This window comes from Salvelinus sp. IW2-2015, linkage group LG4q.2, assembly GCF_002910315.2.
Source record: "Salvelinus sp. IW2-2015 linkage group LG4q.2, ASM291031v2, whole genome shotgun sequence".
Classification (NCBI taxonomy): domain Eukaryota; kingdom Metazoa; phylum Chordata; class Actinopteri; order Salmoniformes; family Salmonidae; genus Salvelinus; species Salvelinus sp. IW2-2015.
In genome coordinates this window covers 10,127,017-10,146,525 of record NC_036843.1, presented here as the reverse complement: position 1 = coordinate 10,146,525, position 19,509 = coordinate 10,127,017, and the positions used below count along the sequence as shown (strand labels likewise).

The window sequence follows — 19,509 nt, the reverse complement described above, 5'->3', positions numbered from 1 at the left end:
GGGACTATATACAACAAGTGCTGTCATTTCTAAATGGTTCACCTGATATGGATTAAAATACCCTCAAATAAAGGCTGTCAGTCTGCAATGTAACCTCATAGTCATTGTAGAATTTCAAATCCAAAGTGCTGGAGTACAGAGCCAAAACAACAACACAATTGTCACTGTCCCAATACTTTTGGAGTGCACTGTATTTAGGAGACAAATGTATTTATTATATATTTATAACTTCAGGCGGCAGCTAGCCTAGTGGTTAGAGCGTTGGGCCAGTAACCAAAAGGTTGCTAGATTGAATCCCCAAGCTGACAGGGTAAAAATCTGTCGTTCTGCCCCTGAACAAGGCACTTAACCCACTGGTCCTAGGCCGTCATTGTAAAAAGGAATTTGTTCTTAACTGACTTGCCGAGTTAAATAAAATAAAATAAAACTTGTCATTGTACATGCCTCAAATATGTTCTGTAAATATAATAGTCTGTACATCTCAATTGAGGTCCTTGGCTTCTTAAAAATGTCCCCCCTTAATAAAATTCCATTATTGCTCCCAGGTTATGGAGTGCAGGCTGTCTAGCAGGCCTAGGTGTGGATTTTGGACATCCCAAATCCTATCAGCTTTAAACAGTCTATGTACCTTCGCAGGCAAACAAAAGCATTAGGCCAAATCCTGCTGTTTACCCATGCTGCCATCAGCTATCCTGTCTATTGACATAAGATGATCATTTTCTCTCAAGTAACATAACTATGCTTTTGTCCCCTCGCTACAAAACATTGACGGCGACACACAATAGAACAGAAAATAGCAATCTGGGAAGAAAGAGACGTCTTAAGTGGAGCAATGGCCCAAACGATTAAGAGAGAGGTACATGAAAAGAAAAATGGAAAGTTCTCTTTTTTTTCCCTCCCTCACTTTGCATTGTCGATTTGAAATCCCTCTCTTTCTCCTCTTGGAGGGCTGCCTGTAATGGAGCTAATCTGCCGTCGTTTGTCCGAGCCACAGGAGTTTTGTCAATAACAATCAGCGTTTGGAAAGTGTAATTAAGGCCGAGGCTTTTCATTAGGAGGAAGGGAGGGGGCTGTCTCCAGGGACAGCAGGGCCAATTAGAAACTCAGGCACGCGTCGCACGCCGGGTAATTTCAGGGAAAGGAGGGAGAGAAAAAACTAGGACTTCTTTAGATTGGAGAGGGACCCGAGTGCTCTTTCAGAGGAGGAGAGGCTTAATGGCATAATAATCAGACAGGGGTCCCAATCCAGGCAGAACAGGACAGGGAGGAGGACCATGGGACGTTGGGGGAGGGGGAGGAGGAGGGGGCCGAGAGCCTCTGAAATAATAAAAACCACACAGGATGACTAGAGGAGGAAGAGGGCGCAGTAAACAGTGGGACATAAAGCCCTTGGATGAAGAAGAGGTTTCAGTAGATGAGACCTGATTAATTAAAGAAATAATGAGGCTGTCTATCCAGGGTGGAGTGTGTGAGACGACATCCCTTAATGAGAACAACACAGAAGACGTGTCTTTTACACTCATTCATCATATTGTTTCTAAGCAATAACACTAAAGCTAATGACCTTTTTTCCCTTGACATCTTTAGCACACAATGAAATGCATTTAATCTGAGAACAATTTGAGACAATAGTGACCACACAGTTGACTTTGTCTGCACGGAATATTTTCCGGAAATGTCTGTTTTTCGACCTGGGGTTCCTAGCTTCATTTCTCTTCTCTCTACTTCCTTACGTTCCACTGCTGTAAAAGAGACCTGATGCCCCTACCTTTTAGACAGGAGGGAATGGCAAATCCATCTTCTGTCACATATTCATCCAATGAAAAGCCCCTGAACTCTTACATGGAGATAGATACATTAGTCAAGCCCAGGTCCAAATTAACGTCAACCTAGATCAGCATCCATCCCGGAAATACTCCTGCTCTTATAGCTCCCTAATCATAGTCCCGTCCCGCACCTCGCGTGCCCCACCAATCAAAAACATAAATCTCTTATTGAACCTTATTTTTCTCTCGTTTTGAACCCAAGTGTAAAATTGCTTGAAAACCAACTGAACTCAGTGGCCCTCTTTTTTATATGAAGTAATAGACCTTGACAGTAAGCCTGTAAAAGTCAGTTTCGATTTTGATGAGAAATACCTGCCATTTTACTGTAATTTACTTACAGGACCTGACTTTCCCCTCACTGCCCTGGCACAGGTCCTGAAAAGCCATAAAATAAATTGAGAGAAGAAAATATTTTTTATGTTATTTGTTTCATACGGTAACCTTTGAAACCAAATATGAACCCAGCGTTCTGGTTATTTATAAACCCTCAAATGCTTGACTGACTGATTGTATGAATAGACATGAATAGACATGAATAGACATTTGTCACCGAGGATCAGCCCGTGAGCTATAAATGTCACTATAGGTGAACCAGTCCGTTATTTTTTATATATATATATTTTTGAGGCAGCACATGAGTTGGCCTCTGTATGCTGAAAATTAAGTGTATCATGAGAGAGTATGAGTGTGTGTTGTTTGTGCATGGTCTCAGTTTGTTAGCTTTCAGGTGTGCCTTGTGCAGGTGTTCCACCCTGCCCCCGGTGTGGAGGGAAGAGCAGGGGATGGGGGGGAGGGGGGGGGGGTGTAGTGGAGGGAGAAGTCTCCCCCGTCAACATGAGTGTCCTGTGGGTTAGCCAGGGACCAGGGTCAGCTCTGCAGTGTTTGTCTGGCAGGCAGACAGCATACCATATACATCTGCCAATTATATCATGTTCAATATCATGATGTTTAATTCATATGATTAATCTACAGGCCAGATTCTAGGACAATACATTGGATGAAATGATTTTAACTTAAGGTTCTCTAGGCATAAGGGGTTTGTATGAAGGTGCCAAAGTATTGCAGTTGATACAGTGTCATAAAGAAGCAACCACAGCAGGGTAACAGCCTATAGATACCAGAGACGGCTACTCTGATTGCCTCCTGTGAACAGATGGGAAATAGATGGGCTTATTATTATGGTCTGGTTGTGCTATGACAACAGAGACAACAGGAACAGAGACTATCATACCTCATCGCTCCCCTTCCCTCACACCTTTATTTACCCCAATTCCAAAGAGATGAGAGGAATTGGCATGATGATTTCTAAGCCAGATATAAAGGAGACATTTCTAATTATTTAATACATCTTGGGACCCTCCGCTTGATATGTCCAATAATGTTAACATAATTGCATAAGTTGTTAAAGGGGATTGGAGGGTTGGAGGGGGAACGCTACTGGAATATTATACAGCTCTTACTCTCTCTCTCTTTAAAAAAAAAAACACTTAATGAGAGTGAGAGTAGAGAGAGAAGCTGGTTGTGTTGGGATGGAATCCCAGTGTGTCTGGGTATGGCTGTTTATCTATAGGCAGGAGAGCTGCTGAACCACTGTGTCTGTATGCAGTTAGACAGGATAATACTGTATGTTAGTCTATATTGAAGTCATTTAGGTTCATCTTTCTAAATGTAGAAGGAACTGTACACAGCGTTGAATAGATAACAGTTGAATAGATAACATGGCTTTGTGGTCGATATTAAAAAACATAATCCAAGTTTAAGAATACACACGTAAGAAAACATCAATGATAAAATAGTATTGTGTCTCCAGTGTGCCTCAAAATGTGTTTCTCAGTTGTTCCATTCTTGGTGGACAATGAATGATTCTAATTCAGGACCTTGAGCAGCTAGCTATTATTTTGAAACCCTTTATTGAAAACCTTGACTACAGTAAAAAGTAGGGAATGCCATCGTATATCCTGCCCTTCCTTTCTATTGCTAATGCTACAGTACAGGCAGAAACATCTCTTTTATTGTGTAGCAATGAAACCCTTTTTCATTGTGTTGTCCCGGAATCAGACGCTGTATTGCTGGACTTGAATAATGCATAAGGCCTGTTGTCTGCACACTGTGTAGTCAACAATGGCAACAGTGGTAACAACAGGTTTAGGGCTGCCAGAGTATTATGTAAAGTGGCCGGGGGGGGCGTGTGTCCAACTCTCTTTCCTGTTATTGAGGCAGTGGGCGGCAGAGGGACACAGAGAAGGGAAGGGGCATGCAGGCTGGACGGCTGGCTGCTCCAGGGGCCTGGAAGGGACATGCTCAGAATTAATGAGGCCAATTTAGCGTGGGGGCCAGGGTGGTGTCTGTAAAGGATTCCATGATGAGTACTGGAGGTCTCCCTCCCTCCCTCCCTCCGGCTCACCTCACCTCAGACACACTACTGTAATTGATTGTTGCATAGGAGATGATTAACAAATGCTGATACCCAATGTCTGGTCTGCACAATCTGATTATAGACTCTAGAATACCGTGTGATATACAGTAGCTATTCCACTGGTTTTAAATCTACACAGTGACTCATACAATGTAAATGTAAATGACAATGCCCTAAAATGTCTATTGTATCAATACTTATATGTTTACGTTTATTCTTCATGTGTGCCCCCTTTTTTTTACATGTACAAAAAGGAGAGAAAAAAGGTCAGAACATTTGACCTTTTGCTTTTCCTTTGCCTCTGAGTCAATAGGAAGATACACTGCCTTATAAAGCGTGGTCAAGCTAAGGTTAACCACATCTCTTGTTCTCTTCAGGCAACATAGAATACAGCTGTCCCGCCACAAACGAGTGTGAGATCACAAAACGGAGACGCAAGTCATGTCAAGCCTGCCGCTTTATGAAGTGTCTCAAAGTGGGGATGCTCAAGGAAGGTAAGGAGATCTCCTTTTCTTGTGAAAGTGTCTGTCTGTCTGTCTGTCTGTCTTGTATCATTCTCTTTATATTATGTCAGCATTATTAAAATAATCTAAAAATTCTCAATGGAACGCCACCATTCAAATAAAAAGGATGTAAAGACTGGATAAATCAGAAAAGGACTCCTCAGAGGATGTGGTCTCCTCAAAGTTCCCGACTGATCTAGCAGCAGTGAGTGGGCCCATGCCAGTCCAGACCAGGGTGAGGGATGTTGGCTGCAGCCTGCTGTGCCTGCAGCCACAGCCAGACAACTGATCTGAGCCCCCTGGCCTGTTCTGTCCTCCCCCTACCAACACAGCAGTAAATCATGTGCAGCTGAGCTGGGGACAGAAATATGCTGAATAGGTCGATCCTGCTGTCTGAGTAATAGAAATGTAACAGTATTCCGACTGGAAAGGCTTCTGCTGGGTCCCTGAGCACACACTCCGGCCAGTCTCAGCTCTCCCCGGCATATTGATCTACTAAATGTTTTCCGAACATCTCAGCTCTCTTCCTGTGGATGGTTTTTTAAAGTCACGCCAACTGGGAATTCAATGACAATTAAACATGCTGCCGATGGATTTCTCTGGCTCGGTTTCTTCCCCCCTGCCAGGCCCCGTGAGACCCCAGGCTGGGCTGCTCCTTCCGGGGAGGCCCCGGCCCACGGCCACAGCCCGCTAGCCCCCTACCTACCTGGCCCCAACCCCATGCATTACTGCTCCTTTATTCCCCTCCTAACTTGTTGGTCTCGCCAAACAGCCAAAACACATGAATAATGAGAGCAATGTGGCTGGGGAATGGAGAGGAGGTGTCATATTTATTTAGCTGCCCGCTGGGGAGAGCTCTTTAAGGAAACATACTGTACTTTTTGTGTCTTGCTTTTGAGGGAGCGCTGCTGAGAATAGTTCAAGGGGTGCTTATGTTTGACTAAGCGTGATTATCCATCCACTCCCACTGTACTACAGAATAGACATGAAGACAAGACTCAGGAGGAGATGTTCTCTATTACGGAGGCAGAAAAACACAACAAGATGAGTTATTTTATACTCTCTCGAAATACTCCATAGCTTAATTATCATACCTTAAAATATGTCAACTAAATGTAAATAATTGTTCATGTTGTTTTGTTAATCCCTACCCATCAACATGACATGCAGTATACCCAGCTTTTACGCCACCCTGTCTCCCTTAATTCACCAGAGACTGGAACGTATATTGTAGATCCTATCCCGTTAGGATGTAGTGATTTCAAGTCTCCATCTACAGAGTAGCCTATATAGATCTCTGCTTCGTAACAGAATCTCCTCACTGCATGCAGTGAGATAAAGAGACTGGGCCAGAAAGACAGACTAGTCACATTACTATCTGATGAAAAATGTTTGCCCATATATGATCTGGAGGAATAAGAGACTACAAAATAGGTAGTGACGGCCATAAATGCATGGCCAGTTTCAGGTGGAAGTAAGTGATTGTATAAAGAGAGTGTATAGCTCAAATATGCAGAGAGAGACTTGTCCCAGCGTTCTAATGCATACTGTATATTCAGCATATCCACAGATTGAAAACGACCCTCGTTTTTACGGAGTGGGTTTCGCCACCTTTTACAATAGAGGTAGAGATTACGTCTGGCTATATGAAGTCCTGCGGGACCCCAGCCCCCCGATCACCCTCCTCTCTCCCACCTCCAGCAAAACATTTTTTTAAACACAATCAAAACAAGTAAATACATTTCCCAAATGAACAGAAAGATGTGAAATGCATCTAAGCGTGTGTGACACCGGTGAGTCTGGTTATGGGGACAGGAGAAGACTCTAGTCCAAGCTCCACGGAGAAATCGTCTCAACGCCATGTTCAGAGGCTGGAGATGGTCAGCGCTCATGTGACTGAAGCTACAATGAACTCTGGAGTTCATTACTGCAGAAAGGTCATCCAGTCAATGGAAAAAACACCTAATTATAACTTTACTGCTCAGCTCTAGCAAAGGTGCAATGCAGTTTCCTACCGTCAGGCGCTCTACGAAACTACAGTACGTTTGAATGGACCACCACACATCTAACCTCTCTATGATACGACTGAATTTCTAGACATTCAGGGAGATCTTGGAAATCAAAAATCAAATCAAATCCCTAAAATCAAATCAAAATGCATTTGTAACATGCACCGAATACAACAAGTGTTAACCTTACTGTGAAATGCTTACTTACAAGCCCCTAACCAGCAACGCAGTTCAAGAAATAGAGTTAAGAAAATATTTACTAAATAAACTAAAGTAAAAAATTAAATTAAAAGTAACACAATAAAATTACATAACAATAACCAGGCTATATGCAGGTGGTACCGGTACCGAGTCAATGTGCGCGGGGTACAGGTTAGTCGAGGTAATTTGTACACAAGTAGGGGTAAAGTGACTATGCATAGATAATAAACAGTGAGTAGCAGCAGTGTAAAAACAAAGGAGGGTGGGGGTCAATGTAAATAGTGCGGATGACCATTTAATTAGCTGTTCAGCAGTCTTATGGCTTGGGGGTAGAAGCTGTTAAGGAGCCTTTTGGACCTAGACTTGGTGCTCTGGTACGGCTTGCCGTACGGTAGCAGAGAGAACAGTCTATGACTTGGGTGACTGGAGACTTTGACATTTTTTTGGGCCTTCCTCTGGCACCGCCTAGTATATAGGTCCTGGATGGCAGGAAGCTTGGCCCCAGTGATGTATTGGGCCTCAGTGCCCATGTTAAAGTTATTACTTGATATCTTTGAAACGCAAGGCATTTCAAGGTTTTACCTCCCCTACTGATTAAGCGAGTACATGGTAAAGAATTAGTGCATGTATTTGGTCCATTGGAAAAGGCTCCAGTTTATCTCTGTAGACGTCTTAAGGGAAGTGTAAGGGAAGTGATCTCCAAAGATCAGCAGTCCGCTTAAAGGGGATCTGCCAGAGACTTGAGTTGAATCGCTCTACTTTCCCCCGACTGTATAAAGAGGAAGTGATCAATAGAAGAATCAAATGTCAGGGGCTACAGGTTTCTCCTCTGATCAATGGAGCGGGATCAGAGCTGAGAGAGAGAGAGAAAGAGGAACAGATACTATTGAGAGATTACATTGACATCAGTCAGTGGCAGATGCCCTCTGCCCTACCACACACACTACAGTATGCAATCTGTTACCTCTCTGTAATAGGCTACGATCCTGTTATGTTCCCTGGGCTGACAGGTGAGAGCATTACAACAGACATGAACATGTGTTTTAAAGGAGAGGGGAGGGGCTGATACTCAGTGTACCTCCCTGTATATCACTCTTATTATACCGACAGAAACACGGTAGAACAACCACATCCCGTTATAGCACTCCTGTTATCCTCACACGAACATTCTGTACACACACGCCACACTACACTCACATATAAACATCACAATACAGACATATCAAGCCACACGTGGATTCAAGCCAACACATTAGTAAGACACTGACAGCCACTGTGTGGAGATGGGGAATCAATTGTTTGGTTCCATTAGAACCTAGTCAAAGAATGAACATGCAATGAGATTTCAAACAGACCAATGTTTTCACGTAGTGTGACTTGGCCATCAAATGGAGCCTGCATCTTGAGTGGGGATGAAGCCAGCATGATGTTACTGCAAGGTGTATGGTGGCTCCACCACGCTACGGGCAGGTGGATGGAGCATGTGGTGAGAGCGTACGTAGGCCTCGGGGTCAGCAGACTGGGGGCCAATCAGCAGATAGGGATGGGGACAATGTGTGACCATTTTTCCGCTGCCCTCGCTCATCACCACTCGCGGTAAAAAATGCTGCAACACGTTACAAGCATGCAAAGCTGGCAAACAGGGCCCTTTAAAATAGTGCTGACGGTGGTTTAGGGGGGCGGCTGTCTTGAAAGGCAGAGTTCAGTTCACACATGCCTTGCCATGTGGCCGTCTGATTTTCCCAGCTAAAATAGGGTCCGCTTAAGCCCCCCTTGGCACTGCCAACCATCCAGACATCCTGACACTTTCCCCAGGGAGAGACACCCAGAACAGGTGAGGGGCTCAAAATAAGGGCCCCTGCCTCGGCCGGCCACACAAAGTGAGTGAAGACAGGCCCTTTTGTAGGAGTGTGCTCTGAGGGGGATTATTATTGTTTTTGGAGAGAAAGAGGAGCCCTGGGTCAGCTGGCCCCAGCCCCCGCCCCTAGCCCGCCGCTAATCCGTGTGCAAATGCCAACCGCCTTGGCCAGAAGCCCTCTACCCTGCATCCTGCTTTGAAGAGCTGACATCCGAGCTCACCGCACACTACCGCCCTCCCTTTACCCATCCACCGGGTGATGGTGCCGGCCGTAAAACACAGTGGTGTCTGGTGATGAGGCAGGACTCACCCCTTTTTACACACACGTTCACATTCACACACACACATTCACAGTCACACAGACACATTCACACACACACATTCACAGTCACACAGACACATTCACACACACACATTCACATTCCCAGTCACACAGACACACTCACACAGACACATTCACATTCACATTCACAGACACACATTCACACACACACACATTCACATTCACAGTCACACAGACACATTCACACAGACACATTCACAGTCACACACACACATTCACACAGACACATTCTCATACAATACAGACACACTGGCCACAAACAAACAATCCAAAGCTTGGTCCATGGCTCACCGAAGTGGGCTTGGCAATGGTCTATGGGAGTTTCTTCAAGAGGAGTCAGACACATGGAATGAACTGCTCTACTTCTTTCTCTCTCTCTCGCACGCCCTTGCTCTTCGTCTCACTGTCTCCAGCCGTCCTCCCTTCCTCCCTGTATGGCCCTGTTTGACTGTAAAATGAGACAGGTTAGTGCCAAGCTTTAATTCCTGTCAGCATCTGTTAATTATGGCCGGGACTGTTCTAATTAAAAGAGGCACCCATGTACCTCGGACTCCTCGTCACCGTGGCTTTATGCTGGCTGACATACACAGCCACATGACTAACAGCCCAGCCAGCCCAGCCTAGCCATCCCAGCCCAAGCCAGCCCAGCCAGTCCAGCCAGCCCAGCCCAGCCAGGCCAGTCAGCCCAGCCCAGCCACCCCAGCCAGTCCAGCCCAGCCAGTCCAGCCCAGCGCAGCCAGCCCAGCCCAGCCCAGCCAGCCAGCCCAGCCCAACACCACGGGACAGCTCATGGGGTACATCCATACCACCTGGCTGTATCTGAGCTCCTCATGAGAGCTCAGAGAAACCGTAGAATGTGGTGACATCACAGTTATCAGCGTTAGGAATTTTCCACTCCTATAGTACCACCAGCAGAAACTGAATCGGAACGCTCCTAAGCACTTAAACCTAGCAAGCACTGACTTGGTGATATCGGAGTCCGTTTTGTCATGAGTTCATACTCAAGGCCTCATCCCTGAATAGATTTACTGGTCAAATATTTCTTGACACTTTCTTTACATGCTACATGTGAAGGATGTAAATTGCGAAATAAGGAAGTAGTGATTTGCTGCGAATGATGGGTCTCTGCTGGGAATTGTGGGTAATTAGGTTAGTGGGTTGTCAGTCAGGAAATTGAAAGACAATCCTAATCAGATTTGTGTTTCTAGGGAATCAAATAATTTATATAAGTAGAATAAAATGTCCTTATTCTACTCCTACAAGATAACACTGTTTGCTGCAGCCACCCATGCATACAGTCTAGCTTGGGGAGAAGGGGGTACAGCTCTGTCAGTGGATGGGGTGAAATTGAAAATGACTGCTTTCGTAATCCATTGTTTCAGCCCTTTCTATGGAATGAAGGCTATTCTTTACATACTACGTCATCTCCTTTTTTTCTCCCCAAACACCCCCACTGTCTGTTCCCTGTATCGACCTCTAATCAGCGAACATAGGGACATCCAAACCCATCCTCCACGAGAGTACAGACTGAGAGGAAATTGTATTAGCCTCATTTGCAGTGGCCACACAATGCCCAGCTCTGACACCATCTTTACAGTTATAAAGTGATGAAATCATCAAGCAAGTGCTCTCCCTGCAAGTGATTTTAGCAGAGGGGACTTGGTGCGCTGACAAATTAACCCCTCCCCCTCCCTCTCCTCCTCCTTCTCCTCCACCAGCTAGGCCATACATACTGGATAATACCTCTGATCGGAGGTGCTCTCAAATCTAGTTTAGCATCCATTTGTTTAGAGGGTTTAGGTTATACATAATGAATAAATGGATAGGTATTTGCTATACAGGGTTAAGATACATCAGGCACACTCAGCTGTGTGAAGGACAGTGTTCCTGTGGGGCCGCATAGGGTATTGCACAATATACATAAATGTTTCGCACACTATTAAATCAAATCATCATACACCGTGCTGTATCAAATAAATAGAACACTACAGATGAAATATTTTAACTATGTGGAAAAGTAATAGAATAGAAAGGACAATGCAAATGGAAACATTCTTATCAAATAATGAGATAATAACTGATGTTATGATGAGGTTGGTGACATTTACAGTATCAGTGCAGGACCTGGTCCCCTATGAGTGGCAGAGAGTGATAAGGCCTCACTCCTGTCCCGTGAAAGAGGGGTGAAATAAGGAGGTTTTATTGGAAAGCTACCCTCTATCTATCTGTCTGTGTAATAACACAGGGTGTCTATAGCACTGTTCCTGTACACAGCCAGACAGTGTATGTATGGGGTTGTGGATTCACTCCAGAGGTTGGACCAAGTCACAAGCAAGTCTCAAGTCACAAGGTCCAAGTCTCAAGTCGAGCAGCAAATACAGTGGAATGGATCGAAATCGTGCATTCTAAGAGCAAGTTAAGTCAAGTCCAGTCACAAATTGTTGCTTGATGCCCCATTGCTGGTGAGCTTGCAAAGTAGACGGTTCAGATTCTAGAACACCAAACAATTTTTGGAGCTGCATATTAATTTATGGTAATCCTCTCTCCCTGCAATTTCACATTTGCGCTGTGATTTTCAAACATTCTGCGCTGCGACCACCAAAATGGCGTGGTTCAAAGCTTTCGACCCCTCCCCCCGGACACACATGCAATTTCATCCCATAAATGGTGAAGGTCGTGTGATGTTACATCTTTAGACATGTGCAGTACCGCTGAGGTACGTAATTATACCCACCCAATCTAGGCCTATCTGAACTATGGAAATGATCAATGAAATCCCAAGGTAGCCTATTGTTTTGAAAAATATCATATTAACATAGGTTGGCTACTGTGTTTTTGCCAGGCAAAACCGTAGAAAATTGAAGAAGAGCTTTCAGGTCACTAATCTGTATATGTGCACCCACCGCTGCGCGCCAATGCTGATGACTGGTCATTGGTCAACAGTCAAGACTAAAACTTTTGGGTTCTTAAACACAGATTAGATGTTTTCTAAACAAAAATGTGGTGCTCTGCCGTAGGCCTGTTAGTGACCAGATCGAATAAGCAAAGGTGGAAATATAGCCCATCTGTAAATAGCCCACCCAATCTACCTACCTCATCCCCATATTGGTTTTACTTTTCTGCTCTTTTGCACACCAGTATTTCTACTTGCACATCACCATCTGCTCATCTATCACTCCAGTGTTAATTTGCTAAATTGTAATTACTTCGCTATTATGGCCAATTTATTGCCTTACCTCCTCACGCCATTTGCACACACTGTATATAGACTTTCTTTTTTTCTATTGTGTTATTGACTGTACGCTTGTTTATTCCATATGTAACTCTGTGTTGTTGTTTGTGTCGCACTGCTTTGCTTTATCTTGGCCAGGTCACAGTTGTAAATGAGAACTTGTTCTCAACTAGCCTACCTGGTTAAATAAAGGTGAAATATATATTATTATTTTTATTTAAAAAATAATAAAATACAAACAGTAGGCTATATGTAGCCAATTAGAATATGTATAACATTTTATATCTCATTCAGCTACACACTCGTAACCCCCCCAAAGCCTTCTCACTGCACTAGCTCACCCAACCTGTGTTGACTGACAGTTTGCTGGTCCAATCAGAGGGCTGAGTGTGCGTTTCACTAGCGTTTGTTTGCAAATGCAATACTGCCTCTGGATCATTTTGTAGCAATGAAGACACTGTGCCACAAAATGAGTAACAAAACGTTACAAAACCTGGCCAGATATTTAAGTCACCCATCTCAAGTCAGTCAAGTCCCGAGTCTTGGGGTACCAAGTCCAAATCAAGTCTCAAGTTATTTCATTTTCTATCAAGTCGGGTCTCAAGTCACCACATCAAGTCATGTGACTCGACACCACACCTTGGATTCACTCCTCCTACAGTAGCTACATGGCTAGATGCAGAGGCCCGTTGACAGCTGAGCTCACAGGTACCAGCCTGGTTGCTCATTAGTATTCCGTCTGCCTCACACAAAAAGCCAAATAATTAGAGGGCCAGTCTGTGAGATCATTGACCCTGCGTTAAATATTCATATGTTTAGAGCTCCTTCAGGCTCGGCAGTGTCACAGTAGACCAGCCAGGCATGGACCACATATGGGAACGCAGCGCCAGCCGGCAGTCTCTCTGACACTCCCTGTACTGTACTTTGACCATGCAGACAACAGAACAGAGCCCTTCCTCTGGACAGACACTCACACCTTAGCTTGGTCAAGTTTCTAGTTTTCATGCTTCCTCATATAACAAGAGGAATACTTTTGATACTGATCATGTAAAACAATCTGAGAAGAGGGTATCTGAGTGTGTGAGGGGCAATTAGACTTGAATATTTGTTTGTTATTATAGTGTTACTCTCTACCAATAACAATTTACTAATTGTGGGACTTCTTTACCCTGCGTTAAATGGTTTCATAATTGTTGTGTTTTCATTATAAACATTCTATGTTGTAGAATTGATTCATTCATTTTATTTGTCAGATTGGTGAAATTGTATTTCCTACTCAAAGGTCTCCTTGCTTCTTGTCATGTGTCAGGTGTGCGTCTGGACCGTGTGCGAGGGGGACGACAGAAGTACAAGAGGAGGATGGATGCAGAGAGCACAGCATACCTGGGCCTCACCCTCCCCCCTCCTGCCAAAAAACCCCGTGAGTACAGCCTTGTCAACTCACTGCCCAACCCCTCCCCACAGCCCAACCCCTCCCCACAGCCCAACCCCTCCCCACAGCCCAACCCCTCCCCACAGCCCAACCCCTCCCCACAGCCCAACCCCTCCCCACAGCCCAACCCCTCCCCACAGCCCAACCCCTCCCCACTGCCCAACCCCTCCCCACTGCCCAACCCCTCCCCACAGCCCAACCCCTCCCCACAGCCCAACCCCTCCCCACTGCCCAACCCCTCCCCACAGCCCAACCCCTCCCCACTGCCCAACCCCTCCCCAAAGCCTTCTCCCAGTCCACATTCAGTTGAAGCATTCATTTTATTCAGACCAGACTCTCCGTTGTCTGTATAGGTGTATTTCCATGGGAGAGCAGCACTAGAGAATATAGGCCAGACAGGCATTGTTCTGGACAGAGCTGAGTTATGACAGGTCACAGAGCGGATGACCGATATTAAACAGTGACTGGGTTCTTAGAGATAGCAGTCCCAGTAACACCATCTCACATAATGTTGAATGTAGAACACGTCATAATTGTACTTATGTGTTCTCCCATGTAAGTACTGTGTGTATCTAAGAGTACAGTACCTGTTTGTGCATCACACTAATGTGACCTTTGACTATTGTTTTGACCACCTCTGCTTCCTCCTCAGTCACAAAGATAGTGTCCCACCTTCTGGTGGCTGAGCCAGAGAAGATCTACGCAATGCCTGACCCCACCATGCCTGAGAGTGACATCAAGGCCCTGACCACACTGTGTGACCTGGCTGACCGGGAGCTGGTGGTCATCATTGGCTGGGCCAAGCATATCCCAGGTATGCCCACCCATCTACAGCCACTGCACTAACTGAACACCATAGACTGATATACACAAAACATTAAGGGCACCTTCCTAATATTGACTTGCATCCCCTTTTGCATTCAGAACAGCCTGAATTCGTCAGGGCATGGACTCTACAAGGTGTCGAAAGCGTTCCATAGGGATGCTGGCCCATGTTGATTCCGATGCTTCCCACAGTTGTGTCAAGTTGTGTGAGTGTCCTTTGGGTGGTGGACCATTCTTGATACACACGGGAAACTGTTGAGCGTGAAAAACCCAGCAGCATTGCAGTTCTTGACACAATCAAACCGGTGCATCTGTCACCTACTACCATACCCCGTTCAAAGGCACTTCAATCTTTTGTCCTGCCCATTGACCCTGAATGGCACACATACACAATCCATGTCTCACATACGCAATCCATGTCTCACATACGCAATCCATGTCTCAATTGTCTCAAGGATTTCTTTAACCTGTCTCCTCCCCTTCATCTACACTGATTGAAGTGGATTTAACAGGTGACATCAATAAGGGATCATAGCTTTGACCTGGGATCACCTGGTCAGACTGGGTCATGGAAAGAGCAGGTTTACATTCAGTACATAACACCATTACCTCATGATCACATACTGTGTAGTTTTAAAACCAACACATGATAGCAGTTTAGATACAGGACCAGCCATTCATTTTGACCAGTACAATCTGACGTCGCGATTAGTCCTGGTCAGTTCCATTCAGAGTAGTAAAACACTTAGGTACTCTAATGATCCCCCTATCCTTTATAATCCATGTCCCTCCCTTTGCTCCCAGTGGGTGCACGCACGCACACACGCACACACGCACACACACACACACAGCACAACCCCCACACACACACACACACACACACACACACAACACACCACACACACACACACACACACACACACACACACACCACACCACACCACACACACACACAACACACACACACACACACACACACACACACACACACACACACGTATGCTTGCACAGTCTCACAAATATGCATACAAATGCAGATAATTCATGTCAGAAGCTAGCATGGAGATAGGGCCAAAGTGGAGACAGTTTTAAAATAATCAAATCAATAGAGTCCAGCTAAAATCCCTACTCTGAATGGGGAGGGACTACAGCCCTGGTGTCAATATATACCATAACCACAGGACCCTCCCTCTGAAACAAGACTGATCACTCACACACACACACACACACACACACACACAAACACACACACGCACACACACACACACACACACTTCAATTTAATTATTGATAAGCATAATCATGTTTCTCTACTCCATAGGCAGTGTGATAGACAAGGTGTTAGGTTATGAGATGCTGTTGAATTAAGGATGCCACATTCTATGTCAGCAGAGATTCTGCTCCCTTCTAGAGTTTTCTCCTGATTCTGACAGTCAACACATTGCTTAGTGACTCTTTTTGCAACCAGAGCAGATTCTGGCTGATCTTGAGGTTGACCCTCATAACTCTAGAACATTATAGCATGCTAGATATTGTGAGGTAACACACTAAATGACTGTGTCCCTCAGTGTAGCCTCTGATATGCAGCCTCTGTTATGCAGCCTCTGTTATGCAGCCTCTCTGTGCCCTCGTCTTCTCATCAGCATACCAGACGTGTGTCTGAGCTGACAGCAGCTGCAGATGCCCTGCTGTAGTTTAAGCTGGGCCTCTCCTGGTTCTCACCTTGCGTGCAGGACATGTAGTAGTGAGAACTGTACTGTACCTGGACAGACAGGTGTTCGAGTATTTATCAGAAGAGAAGAGGTGTAGTAGTCAGCTACAGATCTATTAAGGAGATTAGCCCTTTCTCATCCAAACTGTTCGGTACAGCCTATTGTCAGCAGTGCATTGTCAGCAGGAGGAGAGTTTAGCCAAGGAGCTTACCCAGGACTGGATCACACTGACCCAATAGCACAGTCCCTTCCATCTACCTGGCCCAAACAAGCCAGCCAGGTACACTACCTCTGGCTAGAATATACAGAGAAAACACTACCGTTCCCCTCTGGCAATCTACAGGGGTGTAGTATTATTACAGATAATATTATAGAATTCTGTTCAAATTGAATAACTATAAAAGTACATGAGGATGAGTTGAATCAGTTTGATTACCGGTAGGCTACACTCTATTGTCAACTGTAAGGTTGTCAGGGCCCTTGCCTCCCTGTGTTGTCATACAGGACAGTAAATACGGCGCGCTAACTACCGTGCTTTGTATGTCAAAGCTTTTAAGTGCTGCGTTAATACAATTATCGTAACCTGCATTGTACAGTGGATAGTTGACTAATCTTAATTGGATTTGCCATGCCTGGTCTGACAACAAGCCCATCATTCTGAATGACTCCATAATGATTGTTTAACCCAAAACCCAACTGGAAGGCAGACTGTCTGACATTTCTAAATGTGTGGAAATGCTTGGCTTTGCATAGTACTACTGGAGTACTGCACAAGCTGCAGCGAGATGATTAAACCTAAGTAGATTATTCTGATCTGCCTGTGTACACACGCACACACACACATGCACACACACGCATGCACTCACACCCACTTTTATCTCTTACCGATTGTTTATATTTACCTGACTACTGGAGTCAACAACAACAACAACTTATTGCATTCAGGAGTTACACATTTCAATTACAGAGTCTAAATCCATTTTGTTTTTAAATCATGAGTAAAACACAGTGTCAGTACTATGATGTAATGTACAACCTTTATGATTTTTTGACTACCCCAAAATGTGCCATAAAGTCGTCAAATTAGAATGAAAAGGGAGACTGAAACTGTAACTCCAAAGCTCCCCTGTTTTCCCCTTGGTGAGCTCTGTATTAGGTCATTCCCTCTACACCAGCCATGAAATGGCTGCATAATTGAGTTGTACATGGCTGAACCTGATCAGAGATGGTTCACTGGCTGACCGAGACTCCATGCACCAATGGCACCCCAGGGCAGTCTAGCACAGACACAGGGCACAGAGAACCATATTTTTCTCCCCATCCACTCTCTCTGGGAGGAAAAGAGAGGGAGAAAACTGCTGATTGCATTTTGATAGATTTTTTGGCCTTTGGCAATGGAATTAAAAAGATTAACAGTTCATTATGAAGTGGGCCACATTGATTAGGACATTGACAGATGGGCAATGACCAAAGTCCAAAGGTAACCATTTACACGTCAAGAAGATTGGCACTTAAGTTCTCCCAATTGATTTTTCATTGCCCCTTTTCTCGGCTAACATTTGAAAAGGTGTTTTGAAAGTGCTGTAATTGTAGAGCTAACCTAGTCTAATTGGAGGGTGATTGAGGAACAGCAAAGCGGTACTATTAGCTTCCGTGAACGGTATCATTCTCTCACAAGATCCCATATCAATTTGGTGGGTTATCTCTCTAATGTATGGTCTAGAAATACACTTCAATTAACATACTACAGTAGAATTGTACAGTTATACTGTAGCCACACTGAGGATCTCAACCACAGGATTTGACTAACACAATGCGTAGATAGACTTAATAATTGTTAGTCAATAGTTCTCACACTGTAGTCAGTGTACTGTCAGTAGACTGAGTTGACCTATCAGGAAGCAAGTTGGTGTTGCAGATGCCTGGCCCAGTTTGCTGTTATCAGCTCTGAGGACCCGGTCCTCTAATGACAGCCTTTACTTTAAATCTGTTACTGATTAATTAGTGATCATTATGAGGCTGTGGATGCCAGCGTCTCTGCTCCAGATATAGCCAGCAGCAGTAGAGGGAGGGAGTAGGCAAATATGGCGGTGGGCTGACGGGGACTGGGGCTGGATCACGGTCATTAAGGCCAGTGTTTGGGGACAATGAGTGATGACTTGCTCCTAAGGTGCGCACCCCCCCCTTCCCCAAGCTGCATTTCTCTGTGTCCAAGTGGTTTAGGAGGAACTTATGCAGCCCAATTCTCTTTTTTTTCTCCACTAATTGTTTTTTTTTGACCAATCACTTCAGATCTTTTCAAGTCAGATTTTTTTCAGAGCTGATCTGATCAGTGACAAAAAGATCAGAATTGGGCTGCCTGGTCTCCACATGGCTATGACCTCTGTGTCTCCTTAACATATTTCCCTCCTTTAGAGTGGTGATGGTCGCGGGGGGGGGGGGCACTGCTGAACCCCCCCAACCCCTCCAAAACTACCCCCAGCCCCTAATCCAGGAACAGTGTGAACCATGTGGAATCTGCCATGCATGCCACTTGTGCAGGAGGGTTTCGTTGTTAGAGGCAGACGTTTGTCCCCTGCTGTTTCCAGGGTTGGAATGTTTTCTGATGGGAATTCTGTGGAGTGATTCTGTGGGTTCACTGAGTGCTGGATGGTCTCCTCTTGCGGTTTGTGTCTAGTCCACAGACCTAAACCTGGTTGGTCTGTGGGAATGTTTCAATAGGAATGTAGAACACACTCCATATCCTAGTATTATACATTTTGTAAGACATTTCATGAAATAATGATATTTTTCAAAATTGTTCAGTTTAAGACAAAACCCAGAATGACAATTGTCTTTTACCAAATGCAGTTGTAGATGTTTGCTTTGCAGTTACACCCAAACAGCCTAATGAATTGGCCTGGCTCTTGTTCTTATTTATTAATGGTCTTTGGGGATTATCAATCAAATCTTCTTGATTCAATTCCAGCCTGTTAGCTCAGTATACAGACTCCATTGGTCATGTAGCTTATGTTTAGTTGTTAGCGGGGAACAAGGCAGTGATGTTTAGGAGATATCACGCCTCTGGTATGTGTGAGCTCCCTACACACTCCCACCCCCTCTCCTCCCCCACACCCCTCCTCCCCCACAGCCCCCTTTTTTTGTGTTGGTTT

The 19,509-nt window shown here is 44.8% G+C and overlaps 1 protein-coding gene across 2 annotated transcripts in view; it reads left to right on the top strand.

Moving 5' to 3' along the window:
• Nucleotides 1-19,509, top strand: part of LOC111963272 (steroid hormone receptor ERR2) — a 64,147-nt gene that overhangs the window by 18,850 nt on the left and 25,788 nt on the right. The window contains exons 5-8 of one of the 2 annotated variants that reach the window (XM_023986604.2): nt 2,991-3,015; nt 4,682-4,697; nt 13,671-13,808; nt 14,473-14,634. In XM_023986604.2, coding sequence (XP_023842372.1) covers nt 2,991-3,015; nt 4,682-4,697; nt 13,671-13,808; nt 14,473-14,634 — 341 coding nt within the window. Of the gene's footprint in view, nt 1-2,990; nt 3,016-4,623; nt 4,737-13,670; nt 13,809-14,472; nt 14,635-19,509 lie in introns of those variants that run through there. The other variant, XM_023986603.1, reaches the window with a different exon arrangement.